The sequence below is a fragment of the Lampris incognitus genome, chromosome 18 (genome assembly GCF_029633865.1).
Source record: "Lampris incognitus isolate fLamInc1 chromosome 18, fLamInc1.hap2, whole genome shotgun sequence".
NCBI lineage: Eukaryota > Metazoa > Chordata > Actinopteri > Lampriformes > Lampridae > Lampris > Lampris incognitus.
In genome coordinates, this window is record NC_079228.1 from 40508467 (window position 1) to 40535469 (window position 27003).

Genomic DNA, 27003 nt, shown 5'->3' on the forward strand with positions numbered 1-27003 from the left:
CGTCATTTTGCTCAAGAGCCACACCTGGGCCCGGTGCCATAAAGCCACGCTCGTCCACAGAGCACGCACTCTCTTTCCTTCTTCCATCGTGGTGGTGGCTATTTTGTTTTGGGTTTTTTGCACACACACACACACACACACACACACACACACACACACACACACACACATACACACACACACACACACACACACACACACACACACATATCCATACATGCTCACACCACTGATTACCGACTACGAGGTTTATTCAGCCTGGTCTCCCATCTGTGTCACAGCCTACAAGCCGGGCTGTGACACAGTCCAAAGACAGTAGGTCAGGTACATTTACTACTAACTCGTCCCTAGGTGTGTGTGTGTGTGTGTGTGTGTGTGTGTGTGTGGGCCCTGTGATGGCCTGGCGGCCTGTCCAGGGTGTCTCCCCGCCTGCCGCTCAATGACTGCTGGGATAGGCTCCAGCATCCCCACCACCCTGAGAGCAGGATAAGCGGGTTGGATAATGGATGGATGGATGGATGGATGGATGGATGGATGGATGGATGGATGGATGGATGGATGGATGGATGGATGGATGGATGATGGATGGATGATGGATGGATGATGGATGGATGGATAGCAGGCATGATACCAAGCCGTCTTCTGTGTGTCTCTGAAGTGCCAACTAAACCCTGGAATTGTGTGTATGAATGTGAAAACTTACTGGCTAGCAGAATTGTGCATGCTAGGCACCGCTGTATAACGGTAATGCTGTTATTTGTTATTTCTCATACGATGCGGCCCACCGGCCCCACGCCACCGCCACCTTTCTACAAATGTGAGGAGACAAAAAGGCTGCAGCGACTGTTTACTAACTCCCAAATCACCCGCAGTATAAGTTACCAAGAGGACGGGGGGGGCGGGGACGTGGCCAAATGTTGCCGTGAATGACTGTGTACAACGGGAAAATGCAGGAATACAGACTCTTTATTCCGCCTCCGTCTCTCCCTTTCCCCCCATTATCAGGACATGAGGAATGTGCCATCTCGGCTCCAAATTCCCATTATTCCCAAGGCCCCGTCATATGTAATCTGCCTGCCTTTTATGCCTTACCTCCCTCTACGCCTCCATCTTCTGCGGCCGGTCATCATCGTCTCTCTCTCGGCCCCCCTCGGTGTTGGCTTTCATCAAGGGACCGAGAGAAGGCTCTGGAGTGATTACAGGATGCAGCGCTGACTGGCTGGCTGGCTGGCTGGCTGGCTGACTGGCTGGCTGGCTGGCTGGCTGGCTGGCTGGCTGGCTGGCTGGCTGGTCGGCTGGCTGACTGGCTGGCTGGCTGGCTGGCTGGCTGGCTGGCTGGCTGGCCAGCTGACTGGCTGTCTGACTGGCTGGCTGGTCGGCCAGCTGACTGACTGGCTGGCTGGCTGGCTGGCTGGCTGGCTGGCTGGTCGGCCAGCTGACTGGCTGGCTGGCTGGTCGGCCAGCTGGCTGGCTGGCCGGCTGCTGGCTGGCTGGTCGGCCAGCTGACTGGCTGGCTGGTCGGCCGGCTGACTGGCTGGCTGGCTGACTGGCTGGCTGGCTGGCTGGCTGGCTGGCTGGCTGGCTGGCTGGTCGGCCAGCTGACTGGCTGGCTGGCTCAATTTTCACAACAAAACAAAAAACAAACAAAAACCTGAAGATGAAACAGATTGTTACCGTGGAAACGACCCAGACGAATGCAGGTATATCTCCCTCCATCTTTGCAGGTCAGGGCAGTGGCCATTTAAAATCCATCAGCCGTCCGTCTCTTCCGTCTCTGTCTGCTGGGGCACGGTGGGCTTTCCTGGTGCTTCATGGGATTGACAAGAGGGTGGGCAACATATAAAGACAACTGTCGCACTTTGTCTGTTTGTGTGTCTCTTTTGCGACATGCTTGTGTGTGAGAGGCCTTGTTCCAAAATATCTTGTCAACGCACTGAAAACGAGAGAGAGAAGTTCGACTGGTACGTGATCAACAAGCCACGAGCAGGAATACCGGGGCGTGGCGCTCCGAACAAACTACACATCCTTAGCAAAGGGGATTGGAACCTACAGGTTCCAACTCACCGTCCTCTGCAGGGCCTCTCTCTTGTCTTTGGTCTCATGTGTCCCTGGATCCAAAGAGGAACCGGTCTTTTGACACCTGCATTCATAAAGTAGCGCTCCTCAGCCATCACCCCCCCCCGCCGTCTCTCTCTGTCTCTCTCCTTCCCTCTCCCTCTCTCTCTGTCTGTCTCCGTCTCCCTCTCTCTCTGTCTGTCTCCGTCTCTCTCGTTCCCTCTTCCTGTCTCTCTCTCTGTCTCTCTTCCTGTCTCTCTCTCTCTGTCTGTCTCCGTCTCTCTCTCGCTCCCTCTTCCTGTCTCTCTCCCTCTCTCTCTGTCCCTCTTCCTGTCTCTCTCCCTCTCTCTCTGTCCCTCTTCCTGTCTCTCTCCGTCTCTCCCTCTCTCTGTCTGTCTCTCTGTCTGTCTCTCTCCGTCTCTCCCTCTCTGTCTGTCTCTCTCTCTGTCTCTGTCTCCTGTTGTTATCTTTGGCGCTGGGTGCAAGAGACAGGATGCAGAGAAGTGTCAAATTAAATGTCGTAGTGAGACAAGCTAAGTTTTGGATTTATAAAAGTAGGAAAAGTGGAGTTAATAATGCTTCAAAGGAAGATTTACTTCTTTTGTTCATCGCGAGGGTGAAGGTGAGGGTCCGAGTGGCTTTCAGTTTCGTTAGGCTGATGAACAACTCAGATGAGTTTGCTGCGCGGTGGCGTTTCACTGCAGCCTTTGCTCAGTCAGTGAGGGGCGGCGGGTGGCTCACTCTGGTTTTGATTTTTTGAACCTTTTTGGGAGTGTGGGACTTTTGGGAGTGTGTGACTTTGGGGAGTGTGTGACTTTTGGGAGTGTGTGACTTTTGGGAGTGTGTGACTTTTGGGAGTCTGTGACTTTGGGGAGTGTGGGACTTTTGGGAGTGTGGGACTTTGGGGAGTGTGGGACTTTGGGGAGTGTGGGACTTTTGGGAGTGTGGGACTTTGGGGAGTGTGGGACTTTGGGGAGTGTGGGACTTTGGGGAGTGTGGGACTTTTGGGGGTGTGGGACTTTTGGGCGTGTGGGACTTTGGGGAGTGTGGGACTTTTGGGAGTCTGTGACTTTTGGGAGTGTGGGACTTTGGGGAGTGTGGGACTTTTGGGAATGTGGGACTTTTGGGAGTGTGGGACTTTTGGGGAGTGTGGGACTTTGGGGAGTGTGGGACTTTTGGGCGTGTGGGACTTTTGGGAGTCTGTGACTTTTGGGAGTGTGGGACTTTGGGGAGTGTGGGACTTTTGGGAGTGTGGGACTTTGGGGAGTGTGGGACTTTTGGGGAGTGTGGGACTTTTGGGGAGTGTGGGACTTTTGGGAGTCTGTGACTTTTGGGGGTGTGGGACGTTGGGCATGTGGGACTTTTGGGAGTCTGTGACTTTGGGGAGTGTGGGACTTTTGGGAGTGTGGGACTTTTGGGCGTGTGGGACTTTTGGGCGTGTGGGACCTTTGGGAGTGTGGGACTTTTGGGAGTGTGGGACTTTTGGGGAGTGTGGGACTTTTGGGAGTCTGTGACTTTTGGGGGTGTGGGACGTTGGGCATGTGGGACTTTTGGGAGTCTGTGACTTTGGGGAGTGTGGGACTTTTGGGAGTGTGGGACTTTTGGGAGTGTGGGACTTTTGGGCGTGTGGGACTTTTGGGCGTGTGGGACCTTTGGGAGTGTGGGACTTTTGGGAGTGTGGGACTTTTGGGCCTGTGGGACTTTTGGGAGTGTGGGACTTTTGGGCGTGTGGGACTTGACCCACTTTTTTTAAAAGCTCTTTTGGGATGTTTAATGTAAAGCAGTTGCTTATGTTTGGTGTTGTCAAACGGACATGTCATTGTTGAAGTTTTGTTTTATGTAAAATAAAAAGTTGTTTTAAATTCAAAAAATCCTCTTTCTCTCACCCCCCCCCTCCGTCGCTCCCTCTCGGGGTGCATGCTGGGAGTGAAAGACGGTGAGTGAGTGTGCGTTTCAGCGTGCGTTTCCGGGGGGGCGGGGCCTCCCCTGTGAACTCGTTTTGATAAAAAGCTCTATTTTTTACGCACTCTTGGCGCCTTGTTTACATTGAAGATTTGGTTGGTTTAATAGAAACGTGATTTACTCACGAGAACCCCCTGCTAAAGGACAACAACAGACGAGTGTGATGAAGAGGATGTCTCTTCATCACGATTGTAGGTACCGATTCCAATTGAGTTTGTGGCGAATTCGGGGGGGGGGGCAGTTCGGGAACCGCCACGCGAACCCGTGTTTCCCACACCGCGGGCGGCGACATTACCGGTCGACTACAGGGTCCTAACGGGTTTACTTATCTGTTTACGTTACAATATCATAAATCAACAGGCAATTTTAACCATGACTGAAAAGTTACTACACAGGTTAAATTCTTACCTTTCCTTCTCTTTTGGAAAAATCCAAAAAGATCGAGTTGGGTTTTTTTTGGGGGGGGGGTTGCATTATGCTCCGCCATTTGCTTCTTCTTCTTCTTCTTCTTCTTCTTATTCCCCCCCTCCTCCTCCTCCTCTCAGTTTACTGGCGGATTGTAAACAACTTTAAGGTGCATACCGCCACCTACTGTACAAGAGTATGTAACATCATGTCATTTTACCCTATTACATTCTACCCATCGACTTGTGTCACATAAGAAAGTAAAGAGTGCCCTCCTGGTGATTTGAACCCCCTCTCCCTCTCCTCCTGTTCCCAGGATCCCCTTCACATTCCCCTCCCGTCCCGCCTGCCGGACTTTATCCTGTCACCTTTCTCTTTCCGCTTCCTGCATGTTACGATGTAGTTCAGCGTTTTCTTTCACTCCACAGTTCTCACACTTATCACGTCCCGCCCCCCCCCCCCCCCCCCCATTACAAACAAGGTGCCATTTAATCCTGTGTGACCCGGTCTTAGTCTTGTTACGATGATCTCCTCCCTTCTCTTCCTTTCTTCATTGTTCTTTGTTATGACAGATTTTTGTATTTCGTAATGCCCCCTTCCTTTCAGGTCTTCCTCCCTCCTTTTCTATCATATCTCCATTCCTTTCCTCTTAATCGCTGCTGTTCCTTCTCTTTTCCAGGTGGAACTGATGCTGTCATTTCCTTCTGCAATGCCCTTTTTGCTGGTTTATCTGCACACTCGTTCCCTTCAGTCCCTCATGTGCTGGTGCCCAGCAGAACTGTACGTCTATACCACCTCTGTGTAGTCTTAGCAAATTATGGTGAATTTCGATGATTAAGTCTTCTCTGACCGTTTTGTTGACTGTATACTCTCCAAGACTGCTACTGAGTCTGTACATATCACCACCCTGTCAGGTCTGACCTCTTAACCCACTGCAGCCCAATAATGACTGCCACTCCTTCTGCTGGATAAACTGGTAACTGGTCAGATATTCTTTTGGAAATACATATTTTAAACTCAGGGACGTACACACCAATTCCCATACATTGCTGTTTACTCTTGGAACCATGTGTGTAGGTTTTGAGATAACTGTGATAACTGTTTCTAAGGGAAACACAATTGTTTTAACTCCCACTTCTTTCATTCGCCATTCTCTCTTCTATTCCAGAATACTCGTGTCTACCTTTACTTCTGGGGACAGCCCAGGGAGCACGCTGCTAAATGGGGTGGACCTGGTGAACTCTAAGGCCTCCATTCCAAATGTCCTCACCCTTCCGTCTCTTGCCCACCCAAACCCATACCTCTGGAACCCACGCCTCTGGAACCCGTGCCTCTGGAACCCATGCCTCTGGCACCCATACCTCTGGAACCCGTGCCTCTGGAACCCATGCCTCTGGAACCCATACCTCTGGAACCCATGCCTCTGGAACCCATGCCTCTGGAACCCATGCCTCTGGCACTCATACCTCTGGAACCCATGCCTCTGGAACCCGTGCCTCTGGAACCCATACCTCTGAAACCCGTGCCTCTGGAACCCATACCTCTGGAACCCATGCCTCTGGAACCCATACCTCTGAAACCCGTGCCTCTGAAACCCGTGCCTCTGGAACCCGTGCCTCTGGAACCCATACCTCTGAAACCCGTGCCTCTGGAACCCATGCCTCTGGAACTTGGAATATTCCGCCGATCCGGTCTCTTCCCGCTCTGACTTGTGTCACGTCACTCAGCGCTTAACAGCAGACCCTCCCACACACGCGCATACACACGGGGCTAGTGTAGAGAGCTGACAGGCTGTGATGTTACCAAGACTACCGGACACTCACACGCGTTACGTGTTTTGTCGGGCTTCACGCAGTCTTGCATTTGAAATTATATTCGGGGCTACACTCAAAACGGCGGCACGGTGGCGCAGTGGTTAGCGCGGTCGCCTCACAGCAAGACGGTCCTGGGTTCGAGTCCCGGGGTAGTCCAACCTTGGGGGGTCATCCCGGGTCGTCCTGTGTGTGCAGTTTGCATGTTCTCCCCGTGTCTGCGTGGGTTTCCTCCGGGGGGCTCTGGTGTCCTCCCACAGTCCAAACACATGCAGGTCAGGTGACTCATCGTGCGTGCGGGCCATGTGGGATGGCCTGTCCAAGGTGTCTCCCCGCCTGCCAAGAAGTTTACATCCATCCATCCATCATCTGAACCGCTTCTCCTGCTCTCAGGGTCGAGGGATGCTGGAGCCTATCCCAGCAGTCACTGGGCGGCAGGTGGGGAGACACCCTGGACAGGCTGCCAGGCCATCACACAGCCCCCCCCCCCACACACACCTAGGGACAAGTTAGTACGGTGAGTCACCTGACCTACATGTGTTTGGGCTGGGGGAGGAAACCCACGCAGACACGGGGAGAACATCAAGTTTCAGGCCTTCCACATCTTCCCAGTGCTTGCTTGCAGCAGTCATGACTGGGCCTGCCTAATTCGTGTCTGGGTGTGATGGTTTTTTGTACATACTCTGTAGTGGTTTTGCATTTCTGCCTCCCAGGCCATGTCTGCATGTGTGGGTCTCCTCCCACCAACGTACAGCCAATTCCTCACTGGAATTGTGCACAACACTCTAATGTACTTGTGTCTTTATCAAGTGTATTACATGCTTAGCTTCCATGGGGCTGCTCCACACTGCCAGGTCTTCGTTTTTAGCAAATGAATGTATTAAAAAGAAGAAATGCAGCCAAGTGTGCAGTCCAGGCTGTCTTAAAACCCCACCAACATATGAAGACATGCCTGAATGAGAGGGAGGACAGCGGAATGGTGAAGATGCAAGGAGTAGAGGTGATGAAGACCTAGGAGGTTAATACTTGAGGTCAACTGTCCAAAGTAACGGGGAGTACAGAAGAGAGGGTGGAGAAGAGGGTGCAGGCAGGGTGGAGTGGGTGGAGAAGAGTGTCAGGAGTGATGTGTGACAGAAGGGTACCAGCAAGAGTTAAAGGGAAGGTTTACAAGATGGTAGTGAGACCAGCTATGTTATATGGTTTGGAGACAGTGGCACTGATGAAAAGACAGGAGGAGGAGCTGGAGGTGGCAGAGATGAAGATGAGAAGATTTTCACTGGGAGTGATGAAGAAGGACAGGATTAGGAAGGAGTATATTAGAGGGACAGCTCATGTTGGACGGTTTGGAGACAAAGCAAGAGAGACAAGATGGAGATGGTTTGGACATGTGTGGAGGAGAGATGCTGGGTATACTGGGAGAAGGATGCTGAATATGGAGCTGCCAGGGAAGAGGAGAAGAGGAAGGCCAAAGAGGAGGTTTATGGAGGTGGTGAGGGAGGACATGCAGGTGGCTGGTGTGACAGAGGAAGATGCAGAAGACAGGAAGAGATGGAGACGGATGATCCGCTGTGGCGCCCCCTAACGGGAGCAGCCGAAAGAAGTAGTACTAGTAGTAGTAGAAGTACTGGTAGTAGATCATGAAGATATGAAGGACTTGCACAAGATGTGTTGCTCTGAACGACATGCACAGAATACACACTCTTTTCAAGTGTTGCTGGAGGGTGAAGACACACACACACATGCATGTCTACCTGATCATCCAAATGATTTTCCCAACATTAACTCGGACAACGTACAAAATCAACACCGGAGACACTACAAACACGGAAACCACTGTTTTTAATACACAGAAGTGAAGATGGCAAGACCACAAAATGCTAGAACCCTGATATATATACATATATATACATATATATATATATGTATATATATATCTTTTTACTTTTGTATAAATTCTCTTCAGGCAACAGGACTAGCGCCACACTTGAAAACTGTATTACGATGTTCAGATATTATTCTATACAATTTGATATTCAATTACTGCAATAGAAGTTTAAACAATGGCCCCATTTAAAAAAAGAAAACCCATAAAAAAAAAAAGATTTGATGTTTCTACAATAGCACAACTAAATTATCTACAAGCCAGGCGTGACGAACAGTCGGCATTAGGCTCATCAGACACGGCTAAATTCACAACGTCATACAGCTAAAACTAGTACGCACCGGTTAATTTAGGCATTCATTCTTATTTCCTCGAGAGTTGGAAATATTAACTGTAAAGGGATTTCGGAGGAAATCAACATCCAAAGTTGACTGTGACTGACCCCAAAATACTGCAACAGATTTCCCTGTGAAGTTTATTCGTCAGCGCTGGGATCTAACAATTCTCTTTGTGATATTCATGGACAGGATCTCAAGATGCAGCCGAGGTGAGGAGAGTGTCCAAGTGTTTGGGAACCTCAGAATTACATCTCTGCTCTTTGCAGATGATGTGGTTTTGTTGGCTTCATCAGAACGTGACCTCCAGCGCACACTGGGGAGGTTTGCAGCTGAGTGTGAAATGGCCGGGATGAGAGTCAGCACCTCCTAGTCTGAGGCCATGGTTCTCTACCAGAAAATGGTGGAGTGCTCCCTCCGGGTTGGGGATAAGTTGTTGCCTCAAGTGAAGGAGTTCAAGTATCTCGGGTCTTGTTCACGAGTGAGGGTAGGATGGAGCGGGAGATTGACAGGTGGATTGGTGCAGCATCAGCAGTAATGTGGACGTTGTGGTGAAGAGGGAGCTGAGCAGGAAGGCAAAGCTCTCAATTTACCAGTCAGTCTTCGTTCCAACCCTCACCTATGGTCATGAGCTTTGGGTAGTGACTGAAAGGGTGAGATGGTGGATACAAGCGGCTGAAATGAGTTTCCTCTGTAGGGTGTCTGGGCTCAGCCTTAGAGATAGGGGGAGGAGCTCGGACATCCGGAGGGAGCTCGGAGTAGAGCTGCTGCTCCTTCGCGTTGAAAGGAACCAGTTGAGGTGGTTCAGGCATCTGATCAGGATGCCTCCTGGGCGCCTTCCTTTGGAGGTTTTCTGGGCACGGCCAACTGGGAGGAGACCCCGGGTAGACCCAGAACTCGCTGGAGGAACTACATGTCCAATCTGGCCTGGGAACACCTTGGGATCCCCCAGCAGGAGCTGGAGGGTGTTGCTGGGGAGAGGGACGTCTGGACTGTCCTACTTATCTTGCTGCCACCATGACCCGACCCCGGAGAAGTGGCTGAAGATGAATGAACGAATGAATGAGTGAATGGAATCTCTCAAGTCTCGACAGCTGAACATACCCAACGTCTCTTTAAAGCAGTCATCTGTATTGCATCTAGCCATCCGGTTTAACAGCCAGGACATCCATAGTCTATTGGCTAAACTACCCCCAAACCACAAGCAAGACGTCCTGGATGGTCACGTTCAGGGGCAGGAATGAGTCCAAACTTTTTCGTTTCGTTCAACTTTTCTTCAGGTAGTTTTAACACCCAATGTAATCGCACAAAATTAACTGCTCAACCACCGAATCCCCCAAAACAAGCCTTCTCATTTCAGACACATCCGAGTTATCAGACATTTTCCTTTCCACTTTCTCCTCCACTCCCAAAACTGTGGAGGCGGGACAGCGGTGTGATCGAGGTAATTATTAGCGAAAACTTTCTTACTCAAAAACAAGTCAACTCAATTTTATTTGGATAGCCCAATATCACAAATTACAAATGTGCGTCAAGGGGCTTTACAGCAACACAACATCCCGTCCTTAAGACGCTCGCATCGGATAAGGAACAACGAGACGTGTCCTCCTCGACACTGGTCCGCACAAACTGCATTTCAACATCCTCCTTTTGAGCAGAGCGGCAGCTGTATGATGGACACAGCCGAGGAGACCACAGAAAACACAGAGGTCTCCAATTTAAGAGCCAACTAGGGCCAAGAGAAGCCCAGTCTTCCATATGGAAGCGTGCTAATTGGTGAAATGGGCCTTACGGGGGCAGGGGGGGGGGCCTTTGGAGGACAAAGTCTGTTGCCTGGCGAGTCTGCAGTAGTGAGGCTCTATGGCAGGAGCTCTGCCTGCAGGAAATAAACCCGTTGTGAATCTCTGCTTTGTCCTATATCCTTTTTTATCCATCTGGGGCAGCTGCAGAAGCCGGACATGTGTGTACGTACGGTTACTGCAAATCAAGTGTAGAACAACCCAGTCCAGTCCACTTCAGCCCGCGTCCAGTCGCGCGAGGAGACCAGGGCTGATGGGAAGTCGCAGTCCTCTGAAACTGTTCCAGACACCCAGAGCAAAATGATGCTGCGTTGTAAACCATGAAGAGGGTAACGCCATTTTCTAAATCATTCTGACAATTACACTGACGGGCTGGGTTTTTTTTTTTTTTACATTTAGCTAGGAATGAATGCCCCCCCCCCCCAAAAAAAACCAAAACCAAAACAAAAGCCAACAAGAGCCAAACTGGAAGCCAGTACCGCATGTTTCATAATGAACATGCCGTCCCACCATGTAGACATCCACCCGAAAGGAAAAGAAAAAAGTGCAGCGGCAACTGTTGTAAAAGCTTTGAAACACGTTATGGTCTTGAATGCAACTCTCTCCACAGCAGGGCCCATGATGGAAAACTGCTCAGGAACATGTTGTTGGGTTTAATGGTCTTAAACCTCATCCCCACCCCTGCAGTCACAGACGCGCAGAGCTATTTCAGCAGGTTAAATGACCCTCGGGACGGGGTACAGCAGGCGCGTGGCTGAGGATGGCTTGTCGGTCTACTTAAACAATCACACTCCCAAGTAAAGCAAAAATCGTTCAGGGGTCTAATTCTGTTCAAAACGTGACTGGCTGTTAGAGACAGCAAATACGGTGACGGGGGAATGCTGGGATGAATCGATGGCAAGCGGAAGGGAATATAAAACATTTTCCTCCTCACTCCCCGTGTCTCCCATAACTTGAGAAGCTGACATGCATCAGTTTGCTGCCTGTTATCGCCCCATGTCCCGAGTCAGAGCCAGCGGCGGGGAAAACGCTTCGGCGAGACATTTCAGGAAGTTGTAACCGCCCCCCCAGTGGCGGCGGTGGGGCGCTGGTACACTTCGTTAATCTTCCTGAACGGCGTCCACCACCAACTAGGCGGCGGCAGGCGCCCCGGCAGTCTGCTCTGAAACATTTCAAACAACCTTTTCCCCACCATCCTGAATGCACCTCCCTTACCAGCCTCAGCAGAAATGAAATCTGAACCCCTGAAACCTTCCCACACATTGTATCGATCCGGGCCTCGGTCTGTTCCAGAACACCCGCTCAGGAGGAAGGAAATGAGTTCAGTCTCGGCCTCCCTCAGCCACGTCTGCCGAGGAACCGTTGCTCTCACCCGGTGAACTTTCCCTGAAAGGTTAACAGGTGGAGGGGTTCAGCGGCGGTACCAGCCCAAGTCTAACGGCCCATTTCCACTACGTGGTACCGGCTCGACTTGACTCGCTTCTGTGTCGTTTTCCATTACCGTAACAGTACCCCCTGTGTAGCTGGTCGTCATAGTGACGCCTGGTTTTCAATTTCAAAATGTATTTTCAAGATAACTCCACGTCGACCACTTCGGTATTTAGAAGTGCCGGGTGTTGGCTCACGCGTGCACTGATGACGCAGTGCCGCGTTTCTCTGACCGGTCAGAGGTCTGCACTGACTCTGGTACCGCCCCAGTGTTTTCAGAACCTCGACAAAGGTGGTACCAGAAAAGTGGTGAGTTACCAAATGCCGGTACTTTCCAGTAATGAAAAACGAAAAATGGGCGAGTCGAGTCGAGTCGAGCCGGTACCGTGTGGTGGGAAAGGGGCACGAGTGAGGCCGGTTGACGCTGGACCAAAAGAGCATGTGTTGTCTGTGGATGGAGCTCTTCTTTAAGAAAACCCAAAAAGACAAACAGTCTCGCTGGAGGTCAGTGCCGTCACAAGTTCCACCACTTTGTTTCAGTTTGACTGTGGGTCGTTAAGATCAACTCTAAAAGAGTCTGAGCTGACACAGATCACTAGGTTTTTGCGGTTCCGAACACGGTCCAAACCTGAACACCCCATCCCATCACAAGCACATACCACGGTCAACAACAGCCGCAGTGAAAGTCCGCGTTAGGGTCCATGAGGACCTTCTTCCGGTCCACGTGCAGACAGTCTATGTGGTACCAGGCATCACACACGTCACACTGGATCCACTGGACCGGGTCCTGCTGGGGGAGACGGCACTGAGGGGCCGCACACGGTTCTACAGACCCGGCCATCCCCTCCTCTTCCTCCTCCTCGTCATCATCGTCGTCATCGTCAGAGGAGGAGGAGGATGACGAGCTGGAAGAAGATGAGGCTGAGGAGGTGGAGGAAGAGGAAGAGGAAGAAGAGGAAGGGGAGGGCAAGGAGGGGCGGGGAGGCAGTGGGTGTTTCCTAGGACGTCCTCGTCGCTTCCTGGCAGGAGAGAGAGAAAGAGTCTCAGTACGAGCATAACGGTACACAAGTTCTATAATAAGGAATTTTAGGGCTCCAGACTGTGACCGACATTTTTTTCCGAGATGAAGTAATCCCCCCACCCCCCCAACCCCACCCCAAGGTAGCACCAGTGCAACTGCACAATTAATGAACGTTTAGGGAAAAAAAGAATTTTCAGCTGTCAGATGGAAACCGTTCTGGTCTGTTTGGGCCTTCCGGATGTCTAGTTAATCTAGTCCCTCATAGGCGGCGGGTGAGGCTGAGGAAGGCTAGTATTCCACCAGCCATCATAGTTGTTTTAACGACCACGGGGGAGGATGTCGTGTTCATAACAGCAATTCTATGAATGGACCGCAAACAATAATGCACAGCTAATAATGCCACACGGTAAAAGTAGGCCGACTGCTGAAGTTACATGCGTCGAGTATCAGGAAAAAGGCTAGCATTAGGTGGCCGTGGTGGGGGGTGGGGTGGTGGGGGGTTAAAAACTTGAGTTTTGACAATCCCACACATTTAAACCCAAGCCTTGGTTACGTCGGCCAAAGCCAAGACTGTTTTTAATGAGTTGAAATTTCACCTGGTCGCATTCCTGTAAGTGGCACGAGTGCCAGATGGGGCAGCATTTAGAGGGCGGTGCAGCTCACAATGCGCCCACCGGTAATTACCCCAGGGGCACGGAGATGGGCTGGCAAGAACCACCGGCTGACAGCGTAGAGGCTAGAGAGCCCCATTTTCTTTGTGTTACAAAACTAAAACAAGCAACAACAACAACAAAAAAAAGTTGAGGCTGATCCCTTTGAGGAATTTTGGTTTTGGTCATTTTTCCTCTGCTGACATTTCAGCCAGGGTCAAGCAATGTGGAGAGTGAACCACCTTGATGTCTTTTCACAAACATTTAACACACGGGGGGGCAACTTCCCACACAGATACCCCAATTATGCCAGATTACAAGACAGATGCATTTCCTGACAGCCGGTTTAAATCTAAAGCTATTTAACCTCCTTTTGTCTGTACTGCTTCTGTCCAGCGCTGGACTGATTTTGGTTCAGGCCCCCTACAGGATCTGCAGTCAACATTCATGTACTTGTTGTGATGCTACAAATGTCCCCCACCCCTGCCCCACCCCAACACTGTGTCACGTAGTGAAGAATGTCAAATTACCCGGCAGGAAGGCAAAACCTGTTGAACTGCAGCCTGCTTCTTTCCTCTGCACAGATCCTCATGGAGGGCGAGGCCAGGTTGTAGTTCTCTCCTCCTACCACCAGAGGAGGGTACACAGGGGAGCTGTGTGCCCTCCGTCTCCCTCTTGGAGCCGACGTGGGAGAGAAAGCAATTTTCTTTTGGCGCGCGGCTGAGATGTTGCCGTGGGTTACCGTCCGGACGTGGTGTGTCTCCGTCTCTTGTTTGTTGGGGTTGGTGAGGGATGCCTGAAAGTGGTTCTGGTGTAGTTGGTGGTGGTGGTGGTGGTGGTGTTGTTGGTTGAGTTTGCTGTTGGTCACGGCGCCGTGATAACTGCCGATGGTTCTTGTGCCGACGGGGAAGGACTTGGCCTCAAACGGCCGCCTGACGTCGCTGTGGCACCTGGGCTGCAGCTGCAGAGCAGGAGCGGGGCTGATACCCTCCGACTTGTAGAGTCTCCTCCTCTTCTTGCCCCGAGCTCTCTGTCCGTCCTCCGGCCCTCCTACAAGGGCTATGTGACAGGGACAAAATGAACAACGATAAATAAGTTTTCTGATTATTTTGCTGAATGCTGCAGCATGACCCAAGATGGAGCCCATCTCTTCTTCCTGTCACAGGGCAGCCCCGCAAATTACAGGCCATCATTCCACAGAAATAACAGAAGAGCTTCCATCCATCCATCCATTATCTGACCCGCTTATCCTGCTCCCAGGAGCCTATCAGGACACACACCCACCCACCCACCCACACACACCCACACACACACCCACCCACACACACAGACCCACCCACACACACACACACCCACACACACGCCTAGTTAGTACACCAAGTTAGTACAGTGAGTCACCTGACCTACATAATACTGAGTGCGTCTGTAGTTTCTTCATCTCTAGTTTCTACGTCTCTAGTTTCTTTGTCTCTAGTTTCTTCGTCTCTAGTTTCTACGTCTCTAGTTTCTACATCTCTAGTTTCTACGTCTCTAGTTTCTTCGTCTCTAGTTTCTACGTCTCTAGTTTCTTCGTCTCTAGTTTCTTCGTCTCTAGTTTCTACGTCTCTGGTTTCTACATGTCTGGTTTCTACGTCTCTGGTTTCTACGTCTCTAGTTTCTTCGTCTCTAGCTTCTACTTCTCTAGTTTCTACGTCTCTAGTTTCTACGTCTCTAGTTTCTACGTCTCTAGCTTCTACGTCTCTAGTTTCTTCGTCTCTAGCTTCTATTTCTCTAGTTTCTACGTCTAGTTTCTTCGTCTCTAGCTTCTACGTCTCTAGTTTCTACGTCTCTAGTTTCTATGTCTCTAGCTTCTACGTCTCTAGTTTCTTCGTCTCTAGCTTCTATTTCTCTAGTTTCTACGTCTCTAGTTTCTTCGTCTCTAGCTTCTACGTCTCTAGTTTCTACGTCTCTAGTTTCTACGTCTCTAGCTTCTACGTCTCTAGCTTCTATTTCTCTAGTTTCTACGTCTCTAGCTTCTACTTCTCTAGTTTCTACGTCTCTAGTTTCTTCGTCTCTAGCTTCTACGTCTCTAGTTTCTACGTCTCTAGTTTCTACGTCTCTAGCTTCTACGTCTCTAGTTTCTTCGTCTCTAGCTTCTATTTCTCTAGTTTCTACGTCTCTAGCTTCTACGTCTCTAGTTTCTTTGACTCTAGTTTCTACGTCTCTAGTTTCTACGTCTCTAGTTTCTACGTCTCTAGTTTCTTCGTCTCTAGTTTCTACGTCTCTAGTTTCTTTGACTCTAGTTTCTACGTCTCTGGTTTCTACGTCTCTAGTTTCTACATCTCTAGTTTGCTTTCTTGTCGTTGAAATGTGCTGTTAAACATAATCTACATCAAACATTGTATGGGACAAAGTCCCACAACACACTGTACCAAATACACAACACACTGTACCAAACACACAACACACTGTACCAAACACACAACACGCTACCAAACACACAACACACTGTACCAAACACACAACACGCTACCAAACACACAACACACTGTGCCAAACACACAACACACTGTACCAAACACACAACACACTGTACCAAACACACAACACACTGTGCCAAACACACAACACACTGTACCAAACACACAACACGCTACCAAACACACAACACACTGTACCAAACACACAACACGCTGTACCAAACACACAACACGCTACCAAACACACAACACACTGTACCAAACACACAACACACTGTACCAAACACACAACACGCTACCAAACACACAACACACTGTACCAAACACACAACACACTGTACCAAACACACAACACGCTACCAAACACACAACACACTGTACCAAACACACAACACGCTGTACCAAACACACAACACGCTACCAAACACACAACACGCTGTACCCAACACACAACACGCTGTACCAAACAGACAACACGCTGTACCAAACACACAACACACTGTACCAAACACACAACACACTGTACCAAACAGACAACACGCTGTACCAAACACACAACACACTGTACCAAACACACAACACACTGTACCAAACACACAACACGCTGTACCAAACACACAACACGCTGTACCAAACACACAACACACTGTACCAAACACAGAACACACTGTACCAAACACACAACACGCTGTACCAAACACACAACACACTGTACCAAACACACAACACACTACCAAACACACAACACACTGTACCAAACACACAACACGCTGTACCAAACACACAACACACTGTACCAAACACACAACACACTGTACCAAACACACAACACGCTACCAAACACACAACACACTGTACCAAACACACAACACACTGTACCAAACACACAACACACTGTACCAAACACACAACACACTGTACCAAACACACAACACACTGTGCCAAACACACAACACACTGTACCAAACACACAACACGCTACCAAACACACAACACACTGTACCAAACACACAACACGCTGTACCAAACACACAACACGCTACCAAACACACAACACGCTGTACCCAACACACAACACGCTGTACCAAACAGACAACACGCTGTACCAAACACACAACACGCTACCAAACACACAACACACTGTACCAAACACACAACACACTGTACCAAACACACAACACACTGTACCAAACACACAACACGCTGTACCAAACACACAACACGCTGTACCAAACACACAACACGCTGTACCAAACACACAACACGCTGTACCAAACACACAACACACTGTACCAAACACACAACACGCTGTACCAAACACACAACACGCTGTACCAAACACACAACACGCTACCAAACACACAACACACTGTACCAAACACACAACACGCTGTACCAAACACACAACACGCTGTACCAAACACACAACACACTGTACCAAACACACAACACGCTACCAAACACAGAACACACTGTACCAAACACAGAACACACTGTACCAAACACACAACACGCTGTACCAAACACACAACACGCTGTACCAAACACACAACACACTGTACCAAACACACAACACACTGTACCAAACACACAACACGCTGTACCAAACACACAACACGCTGTACCAAACACACAACACACTGTACCAAACACACAACACACTGTACCAAACACACAACACGCTACCAAACACACAACACACTGTACCAAACACACAACACGCTGTACCAAACACACAACACACTGTACCAAACACACAACACACTGTACCAAACACACAACACACAACACACTGTACCAAACACACAACTCACTGTACCAAACACACAACACGCTGTACCAAACACACAACACACTGTACCAAACACACAACACGCTGTACCAAACACACAACACGCTGTACCAAACACACAACACGCTACCAAACACACAACACACTGTACCAAACACACAACACACTGTACCAAACACACAACACACTGTACCAAACACACAACACGCTACCAAACACACAACACGCTACCAAACACACAACACACAACACGCTGTACCAAACACACAACACGCTACCAAACACACAACACACTGTACCAAACACACAACACGCTGTACCAAACACACAACACACTGTACCAAACACACAACACGCTACCAAACACACAACACACTGTACCAAACACACAACACACTGTACCAAACACACAACACGCTGTACGAAACACACAACACGCTGTACCAAACACACAACACACTGTACCAAACACACAACACACTGTACCAAACACACAACACGCTGTACCACACACACAACACGCTACCAAACACACAACACACTGTACCAAACACACAACACACTGTACCAAACACACAACACGCTGTACCACACACACAACATGCTACCAAACACACAACACACTGTACCAAACAGACAACACACTGTACCAAACACACAACACGCTGTACCAAACACACAACACACTGTACCAAACAGACAACACACTGTACCAAACACACAACACGCTGTACCCAACACACAACACGCTGTACCAAACAGACAACACACTGTACCAAACACACAACACGCTGTACCAAACACACAACACGCTGTACCCAACACACAACACGCTGTACCAAACACACAACACACTGTACCAAACACACAACACACTGTACCAAACACACAACACACTGTACCAAACACACAACACGCTGTACCAAACACACAACACACTGTACCAAACACACAACACGCTGTACCAAACACACAACACACTGTACCAAACACACAACACACTGTACCAAACACACAACACGCTGTACCAAACACACAACACACTGTACCAAACACACAACACACTGTACCAAACACACAACACGCTGTACCAAACACACAACACACTGTACCAAACACACAACACGCTGTACAGAACACACAACACGCTGTACCAAACACACAACACGCTGTACCAAACACACAACACACTGTACCAAACACACAACACACTGTACCAAACACACAACACGCTGTACAGAACAGATGTATTTCGGATCATGTGATTCCAAGGGGTGAACAGTGATCTGTCAGGCTTGACTGTCAGGTGAATCCTGAATGTGGGCCGATCTCTACACCTCGACTATCTTATGTTACCCAGCAGGATATTCAATATTCACCTGCCGCGACACAAAGGATTCAAAATACTCGTGCTTGGAATAATGGGATTTGTAAATTTATCCCATTTAGTCGTATGTTACTCCTTCGTTTGTGTGTAATGAAAGACCTGCAATTTAACGCATTACGAAGGGAAGCTCTCTGAATTGCTCATTAGGCAATTGCAGCTTCCACCCCAGTTTCTTTGCTTTTTATTCCTTCAGCTCTTTTTACTTGACTGTTTCCTGTGTTGTTTCACCTTCTACCAGTCATCTTTCTCCTGTGGCTCTTAACTTGAGCTGTAAATCACGTTGTAAGATTACACACCTGCTGAAAACGTACGACACCAGCAAACTCCTGCACTGAAAGATGCGGCGGTACCCAGCATAGCTCTGGAGGAGAGCGTGGATGTTAACGACGTTCTACGTCTCGCAGGAGTGTGGAGCTAAGTGGTGATCTACGTCTCAAAAGGAGTGTGGAGCTAAGTGGTGTTCTACGTCTCAAAAGGAGTGTGGAGCTAAGTGGTGATCTACGTCTCAAAAGGAGTGTGGAGCTAAGTGGTGTTCTACGTCTCAAAAGGAGTGTGGAGGTAAGTGGTGTTCTACGTCTCGCAGGAGTGTGGAGGTAAGTGGTGTTCTACGTCTCAAAAGGAGTGTGGAGCTAAGTGGTGTTCTACGTCTCGCAGGAGTGTGGGTGTAAGTAGTGATCTACGTCTCAAAAGGAGTGTGGAGCTAAGTGGTGTTCTACGTCTCAAAAGGAGTGTGGAGGTAAGTGGTGTTCTACGTCTCGCAGGAGTGTGGAGGTAAGTGGTGTTCTACGTCTCAAAAGGAGTGTAGAGCTAAGTGGTGTTCTACGTCTCAAAAGGAGTGTGGATGTAAACGACATCCTACGTCTCGCAGGAGTGTGGAGCTAAGTGGTGTTCTACATCTTGCAGGACTGTGGATGTAAGTGGTGTTCTACGTCTTGCAGGACTGTGGATGTAAGTGGTGTTCTACGTCTCGCAGGAGTGTGGAGGTAAGTGGTGTTCTACGTCTCAAAAGGATTGTGGAGCTAAGTGGTGTTCTACGTCTTGCAGGAGTGTGGAGGTAAGTGGTGTTCTACGTATCGCAGGAGTGTGGAGCTAAGTGGTGTTCTACGTCTCGCAGGAGTGTGGAGGTAAGTGGTGTTCTACGTATCGCAGGAGTGTGGATGTAAACGACATCCTACGTCTCGCAGGAGTGTGGAGGTAAGTGGTGGTCTACGTCTCGCAGGAGTGTGGAGCTAAGTGGTGTTCTACGTCTCACAGGAGTGTGGATGCAAACGATGTTCTACGTCTTGCAGGAGTGTGGATATAAGTGGTGTTCTACGTCTTGAAGGAGTGTGGAGCTAAGTGGTGTTCTACGTCTCAAAAGGATTGTGGAGCTAAGTGGTGTTCTACGTCTTGCAGGAGTGTGGAGCTAAGTGGTGTTCTACGTCTCGCAGGAGCGTGGAGCTAAGTGGTGTTCTACGTCTCAAAAGGAGTGTGGATGTAAACGATGTTCTACGTCTTGCAGGAGTGTGGAGCTAAGTGGTGTTCTTCGTCTAGCAGGAGTGTGGAGCTAAGTGGTGTTCTACGTCTCGCAGGAGTGTGGAGGTAAGTGGTGTTCTACGTCTCAAAAGGATTGTGGAGCTAAGTGGTGTTCTACGTCTTGCAGGAGTGTGGAGCTAAGTGGTGTTCTACGTCTCGCAGGAGCGTGGAGCTAAGTGGTGTTCTACGTCTCAAAAGGAGTGTGGAGCTAAGTGGTGTTCTACGTCTCAAAAGGATTGTGGAGCTAAGTGGTGTTCTACGTCTAGCAGGAGTGTGGAGCTAAGTGGTGTTCTACGTCTCGCAGGAGTGTGGAGCTAAGTGGTGTTCTACGTCTCAAAAGGATTGTGGAGCTAAGTGGTGTTCTACGTCTTGCAGGAGTGTGGAGCTAAGTGGTGTTCTACGTCTCGCAGGAGCGTGGAGCTAAGTGGTGTTCTACGTCTCAAAAGGAGTGTGGATGTAAACGATGTTCTACGTCTTGCAGGAGTGTGGAGCTAAGTGGTGTTCTTCGTCTAGCAGGAGTGTGGAGCTAAGTGGTGTTCTACGTCTCGCAGGAGTGTGGAGGTAAGTGGTGTTCTACGTCTCAAAAGGAGTGTGGAGCTAAGTGGTGTTCTACGTCTCAAAAGGAGTGTGGAGCTAAGTGGTGTTCTACATCTCGCAGGAGTGTGGAGCTAAGTGGTGTTCTACGTCTAGCAGGAGTGTGGAGCTAAGTGGTGTTCTACGTCTTGCAGGAGTGTGGAGCTAAGTGGTGTTCTACGTCTTGCAGGAGTGTGGAGCTAAGTGGTGTTCTACGTCTCGCAGGAGTGTGGAGCTAAGTGGTGTTCTACGTCTCACAGGAGTGTGGATGCAAACGATGTTCTACGTCTTGCAGGAGTGTGGATATAAGTGGTGTTCTACGTCTTGAAGGAGTGTGGAGCTAAGTGGTGTTCTACGTCTCAAAAGGATTGTGGAGCTAAGTGGTGTTCTACGTCTTGCAGGAGTGTGGAGCTAAGTGGTGTTCTACGTCTCGCAGGAGCGTGGAGCTAAGTGGTGTTCTACGTCTCAAAAGGAGTGTGGATGTAAACGATGTTCTACGTCTTGCAGGAGTGTGGAGCTAAGTGGTGTTCTTCGTCTAGCAGGAGTGTGGAGCTAAGTGGTGTTCTACGTCTCGCAGGAGTGTGGAGGTAAGTGGTGTTCTACGTCTCAAAAGGATTGTGGAGCTAAGTGGTGTTCTACGTCTTGCAGGAGTGTGGAGCTAAGTGGTGTTCTACGTCTCGCAGGAGCGTGGAGCTAAGTGGTGTTCTACGTCTCAAAAGGAGTGTGGAGCTAAGTGGTGTTCTACGTCTCAAAAGGATTGTGGAGCTAAGTGGTGTTCTACGTCTAGCAGGAGTGTGGAGCTAAGTGGTGTTCTACGTCTCGCAGGAGTGTGGAGCTAAGTGGTGTTCTACGTCTCAAAAGGATTGTGGAGCTAAGTGGTGTTCTACGTCTTGCAGGAGTGTGGAGCTAAGTGGTGTTCTACGTCTCGCAGGAGCGTGGAGCTAAGTGGTGTTCTACGTCTCAAAAGGAGTGTGGATGTAAACGATGTTCTACGTCTTGCAGGAGTGTGGAGCTAAGTGGTGTTCTTCGTCTAGCAGGAGTGTGGAGCTAAGTGGTGTTCTACGTCTCGCAGGAGTGTGGAGGTAAGTGGTGTTCTACGTCTCAAAAGGAGTGTGGAGCTAAGTGGTGTTCTACGTCTCAAAAGGAGTGTGGAGCTAAGTGGTGTTCTACATCTCGCAGGAGTGTGGAGCTAAGTGGTGTTCTACGTCTAGCAGGAGTGTGGAGCTAAGTGGTGTTCTACGTCTTGCAGGAGTGTGGAGCTAAGTGGTGTTCTACGTCTTGCAGGAGTGTGGAGCTAAGTGGTGTTCTACGTCTTGCAGGAGTGTGGAGGTAAGTGGTGTTCTACGTCTCGCAGGAGTGTGGAGGTAAGTCGTGTTCTACGTCTCAAAAGGAGCGTGGAGGTAAGTGGTGTTCTACGTCTCAAAAGGAGTGTGGAGGTAAGTGGTGTTCTACGTCTCAAAAGGAGTGTGGAGGTAAGTGGTGTTCTACGTCTTGCAGGAGTGTGGAGCTAAGTGGTGTTCTACGTATCGCAGGAGTGTGGAGGTAAGTGGTGTTCTACGTCTTGCAGGAGTGTGGATGTAAGTGGTGTTCTACGTCTTGCAGGAGTGTGGAGGTAAGTCGTGTTCTACGTCTTGCAGGAGTGTGAATATAAGTGGTGTTCTACGTCTCAAAAGGAGTGTGGAGCTAAGTGGTGTTGTACGTCTTGCAGGAGTGTGAATATAAGTGGTGTTCTACGTCTTGCAGGAGTGTGGATGTAAGTGGTGTTCTACGTCTTGCAGGAGTGTGGAGGTAAGTCGTGTTCTACGTCTTGCAGGAGTGTGGATGTAAGTGGTGTTCTACGTCTAGCAGGAGTGTGGAGCTAAGTGGTGTTCTACGTCTTGCAGGAGCGTGGAGCTAAGTGGTGTTCTACGTCTTGCAGGAGCGTGGAGGTAAGTCGTGTTCTACGTCTTGCAGGAGCGTGGAGCTAAGTGGTGTTCTACGTCTTGCAGGAGCGTGGAGCTAAGTGGTGTTCTACGTCTTGCAGGAGTGTGGAGCTAAGTGGTGTTCTACGTCTTGCAGGAGTGTGGAGCTAAGTGGTGTTCTATGTCTCACAGGAGTGTGGAGCTAAGTGGTGTTCTACGTCTTGCAGGAGTGTGGAGCTAAGTGGTGTTCTACGTCTTGCAGGAGTGTGGAGCTAAGTGGTGTTCTACGTCTTGCAGGAGTGTGGAGCTAAGTGGTGTTCTATGTCTTGCAGGAGTGTGGAGCTAAGTGGTGTTCTACGTCTTGCAGGAGTGTGGAGCTAAGTGGTGTTCTACGTCTCAAAAGGAGTGTGGAGCTAAGTGGTGTTCTACATCTTGCAGGAGTGTGGAGCTAAGTGGTGTTCTACATCTAGCAGTGGCCATCACATATTACTCCAAACAAGCGTCACAATGAATCTGTAAGACTGGACTCATTTCCGTCTGTGCCCTAGTACTTTTCATACATATAATGTGTGTGTGTGTGTGTGTGTGTGTGTAGAGCACAGATCTTTTGGCATGAAGAACCTCGACGGGGAGAAGCAGCATCAGCAAATAAATACGTTAACGCTCATGATGAAATGAAAGGGCACTTGGGTCTGATTTTTTTTTTTAACTTTGTAAAGAGTCACACGGGACATCCAAAAGTTTGCTGACCCCTGCAGCAGCAGCGGCACTTCGAGTGTCTGGAAAAATGTCCCTGCTGATGAAACTTGTACTACTGTCACTTGCAAAACATGCCAGTCTGTTCTGAAATACAAGGAAAGTACAAGTTCCGTGTACGATGATCTAACAAGGCATCGGCTGACGCCAGCTGCTGAGGGACGATCCACAGCCTCTCTCTCCACAGCAGGCAACTGGCGGCTTGACCAAACGCCCTGCCTTTCAGAGAAAAGACGGCTGCAAAGCCCGGATTTGATGGTGACTTTCATTGTCAAAGATATTAGACCTTTACCGGCAGTACATGGAGAAGGCTTCATAGACCTACTGCACTTTTCCAACCTGGCCACGACGTCCCATCTTACAACACGCTGTGGAGTACTGTTAAACACCACCACGGCAGCCAGGACCGAAAAGCAGAAACTGACCGAGCAGGACTATGACTGTGAGGAGGACTGAGCAGGACTATGACTGTGAGGAGGACTGAGCAGGACTATGGCTGTGAGGAGGACTGAGCAGGACTATGACTGTGAGGAGGACTGAGCAGGACTATGACTGTGAGGAGGACTGAGCAGGACTATGACTGTGAGGAGGACCGAGCAGGACTATGACTGTGAGGAGGACCGAGCAGGACTATGACTGTGAGGAGGACCGAGCAGGACTATGACTGTGAGGAGGACCGAGCAGGACTATGACTGTGAGGAGGACTGAGCAGGACTATGACTGTGAGGACTTAGCAGGCTACATCTTGCCTGAGTTTTGTTTTCCTCCTCAAGTTTTTTCCCGACATTCCAATTTTTCGTTTCTCCCACTTAAGTGGGAGTTGTAGCACATACAGGCTATTGTTGCACACACGGATGCAGCTGAGGTGCAACCTGCTGCTGTTTCCACTTGTTTCTCTTCGGTGTGTATGCTGTGTATGAGCTGTGTGTTGTCAGCATGTGCATTAAGTTTTGCTAATTCAGATGGTCACTTGTTGCAAAGCGGTCCCTTCTCCCATGGTTTTACTCATGACGTCATCACGCATTCAACTTTACAAATCTAAAGTCAGGCAACTTTATAGTATGCCAAATTCTATTTCCCCCCAAATTAACCACCCCTACCTTCTCGACCCCGGGGCTCGTCCGAGCTGTCGTCCTCGAGAAGCACTGTGTGCGCAGACTTCCTCCTGTTTCGAGATGATGGCTGCAGAGACATCGTCGAGGGCATCGAACCCGTGGCGGGGAACGGTGGTGGCGTGGAGGGGGGCAGCAGGGAGGAGAAGCCCACAGCGGAGGGTGGCGGAGAGGAGGAGGAGTTGGGATCCGATGTGTTCCCACCATGGCTGTTGCTCCTCTTGAAAGTCCAGGCGCTGCCCTTCATCTTGCTGAGGCTGCCGATGGAGTTGAGGATGACAGTGGCCCGGTTGATTGACAGCTTGGACAACTCCCTGTTGGGCGTCGCCTTTTGGTCCAGACTGGTCCTGATGCGGTTCTGTAGGTCAGAGGAGAACGTGCCGGCCTGCAAGCCCAAAACATTAGAAGTCTATAGTTTCTGTTGTGGTTCAAATGACATAAAGTAACTTACAGCCGTCATCCCTGACACAGATTTCCAAAGCCCCTGAGGCCGCCACGTCAGGTTTGATTGAACTGACGACGCCTGATTACAATGAACTGAGTGGAACGGGTCGGACCGAAATGCACAGACTGGGTTGGGCTGAAATGACTAGACCCGATCAGTTTGAAAAGACTTCCAATCAGTGAATCTATATTTTCACTTGGTGGACATGTTTTGGATGTCCACCATGACCACACAACCAGAGACAGTCACAGGGCAACACAAACACAGTCTTTCATGCCTTGCGGGGCCCTGGTGGGAATGGCACCCTTGACCCTGGCACAAATACATACATATGCTTAGCTATGGTGGTGGTGGTGGATCCCCCCCCCTTTTCCTTCCCAATTGTACTTGGCCAATTACCCCACTCCTCCGAGCCGTGCCGGTCTCTGCTCCACCCCCTCTGCTGATCCGGGGAGGGCTGCAGACTACCACATGCCTCCTCCCATACATGTGGAGTCACCAGCCACTTCTTTTCACCTGACAGTGAGGAGTTTCACCAGGGGGACGTAGCACGTGGGAGGATCATGCTAGTCCCCCCAGTTCCCCCTCCCCCCTGAACAGGAGCCCCAACCGACCAGAGGAGGCGCTAGTGCAGTGACCAGGACACATACCCACATCCGGCTTCCCACCCACAGACACGGCCAATTGTGTCTGCAGGGACGCCCGACCAAGCCGGAGGTAACACGGGGATTCAAACCGGCGATCCTCCTGATGGTAGGATGGTGGCGTCATCTTAAAACAACTAAGATACAACTGAAAATAATATAACTTTTCCTGCCCACCGATATACGACTAGGTATATTATAAATAGTGTGTTGTCTATGAACTAATGCAACACAATAGGACCCTGCAGGTTACAACATATGATGCAACAATATTTATTGATTTTGGCCAACATGAAGGTAGTAAAGGTCTTCACAGAGTTGGGTTTATAAGCGTTCAAATCCTTGCTGCGAATGAAACCAAAAATCACCTTTGGAATTGTGATTGCATCAAAGTCCAGTGGCCGAACTTTGACCTTCTGGAACAGGAAGTAGAACTCCGGGCTCGCGGGGACTGATTGGCCACCGAAGGTCAGTGTATCGCCATCCGAGAGCTCCCACTGGACACCGGCCTGCAGGCGGACCTCGTTGACCCAGGTGCCTAAGACCACAAAAACAGAGAGGGAAGAGGATTTTTATGCTACATCCTGTCTGAGCCGCAGCAAACATGGTGTCATACGGTGCACCGGTGACGCGCCGCACAAACAGCCCGGCGGTGAAGCGGCACCGAGTTTGTTCCGGCACAGCTTGTTCAGGTTTCTCATTGGCTTTGTTCATGTCACGAATACACTGCTGCCGCTCACGAGTCAGACTGGCCCGGCGTCAGACCAGGACTCAACATGACACCACGCGTCACCATTAGAGTGAGTTAGTGGCTGAGCGTGACGTGACCCGAAAACCTTCTCTACCATGGGAGCAAAGCTCGAGGAAGTACACGAAGAGCGCTGGGCTTCAAAATGAAGTCATTTGACAACTATCAGTTTGTTTACAGCCTTTGAAACTGAGGGGAAATATAAAGCAGTCTGAGAAATGGACCCAGGGTTTTGGAGCTGGGTGTAATGAAACGGCTGCAGCGGCGGGGCGGAAACTGAGAAATACGCGTTGAACACCAAAAACTTAATTTTCATAGCGAAA

General features: G+C 49.7%; 2 protein-coding genes across 2 annotated transcripts in view; both read right to left on the bottom strand.

Annotated features, from left to right (window-relative positions):
* Nucleotides 1–1751: 1751 nt before the first annotated feature.
* On the bottom strand, nt 1752–5766 carry LOC130128463 (uncharacterized). Its single transcript, XM_056298069.1, has 3 exons — nt 5724–5766; nt 2956–3705; nt 1752–1807 (listed from the first exon to the last, which is right to left on the bottom strand). The coding sequence occupies exons 1-3, from the start codon at nt 5764–5766 to the stop codon at nt 1752–1754; spliced, it is 849 nt and encodes a 282-aa protein (XP_056154044.1).
* A 6575-nt stretch (nt 5767–12341) lies between these two features.
* The window catches only part of tcf19l (transcription factor 19 (SC1), like), a 19014-nt gene continuing 4352 nt past the window's right edge, over nt 12342–27003 (bottom strand). Inside the window, exons 2-5 of the mRNA XM_056298159.1 lie at nt 26301–26470; nt 24832–25228; nt 13879–14407; nt 12342–12696 (exon numbers count right to left, since the gene is read on the bottom strand). Coding sequence (XP_056154134.1) covers nt 12342–12696; nt 13879–14407; nt 24832–25228; nt 26301–26470 — 1451 coding nt within the window. The remainder of the gene's footprint in view (nt 12697–13878; nt 14408–24831; nt 25229–26300; nt 26471–27003) is intronic.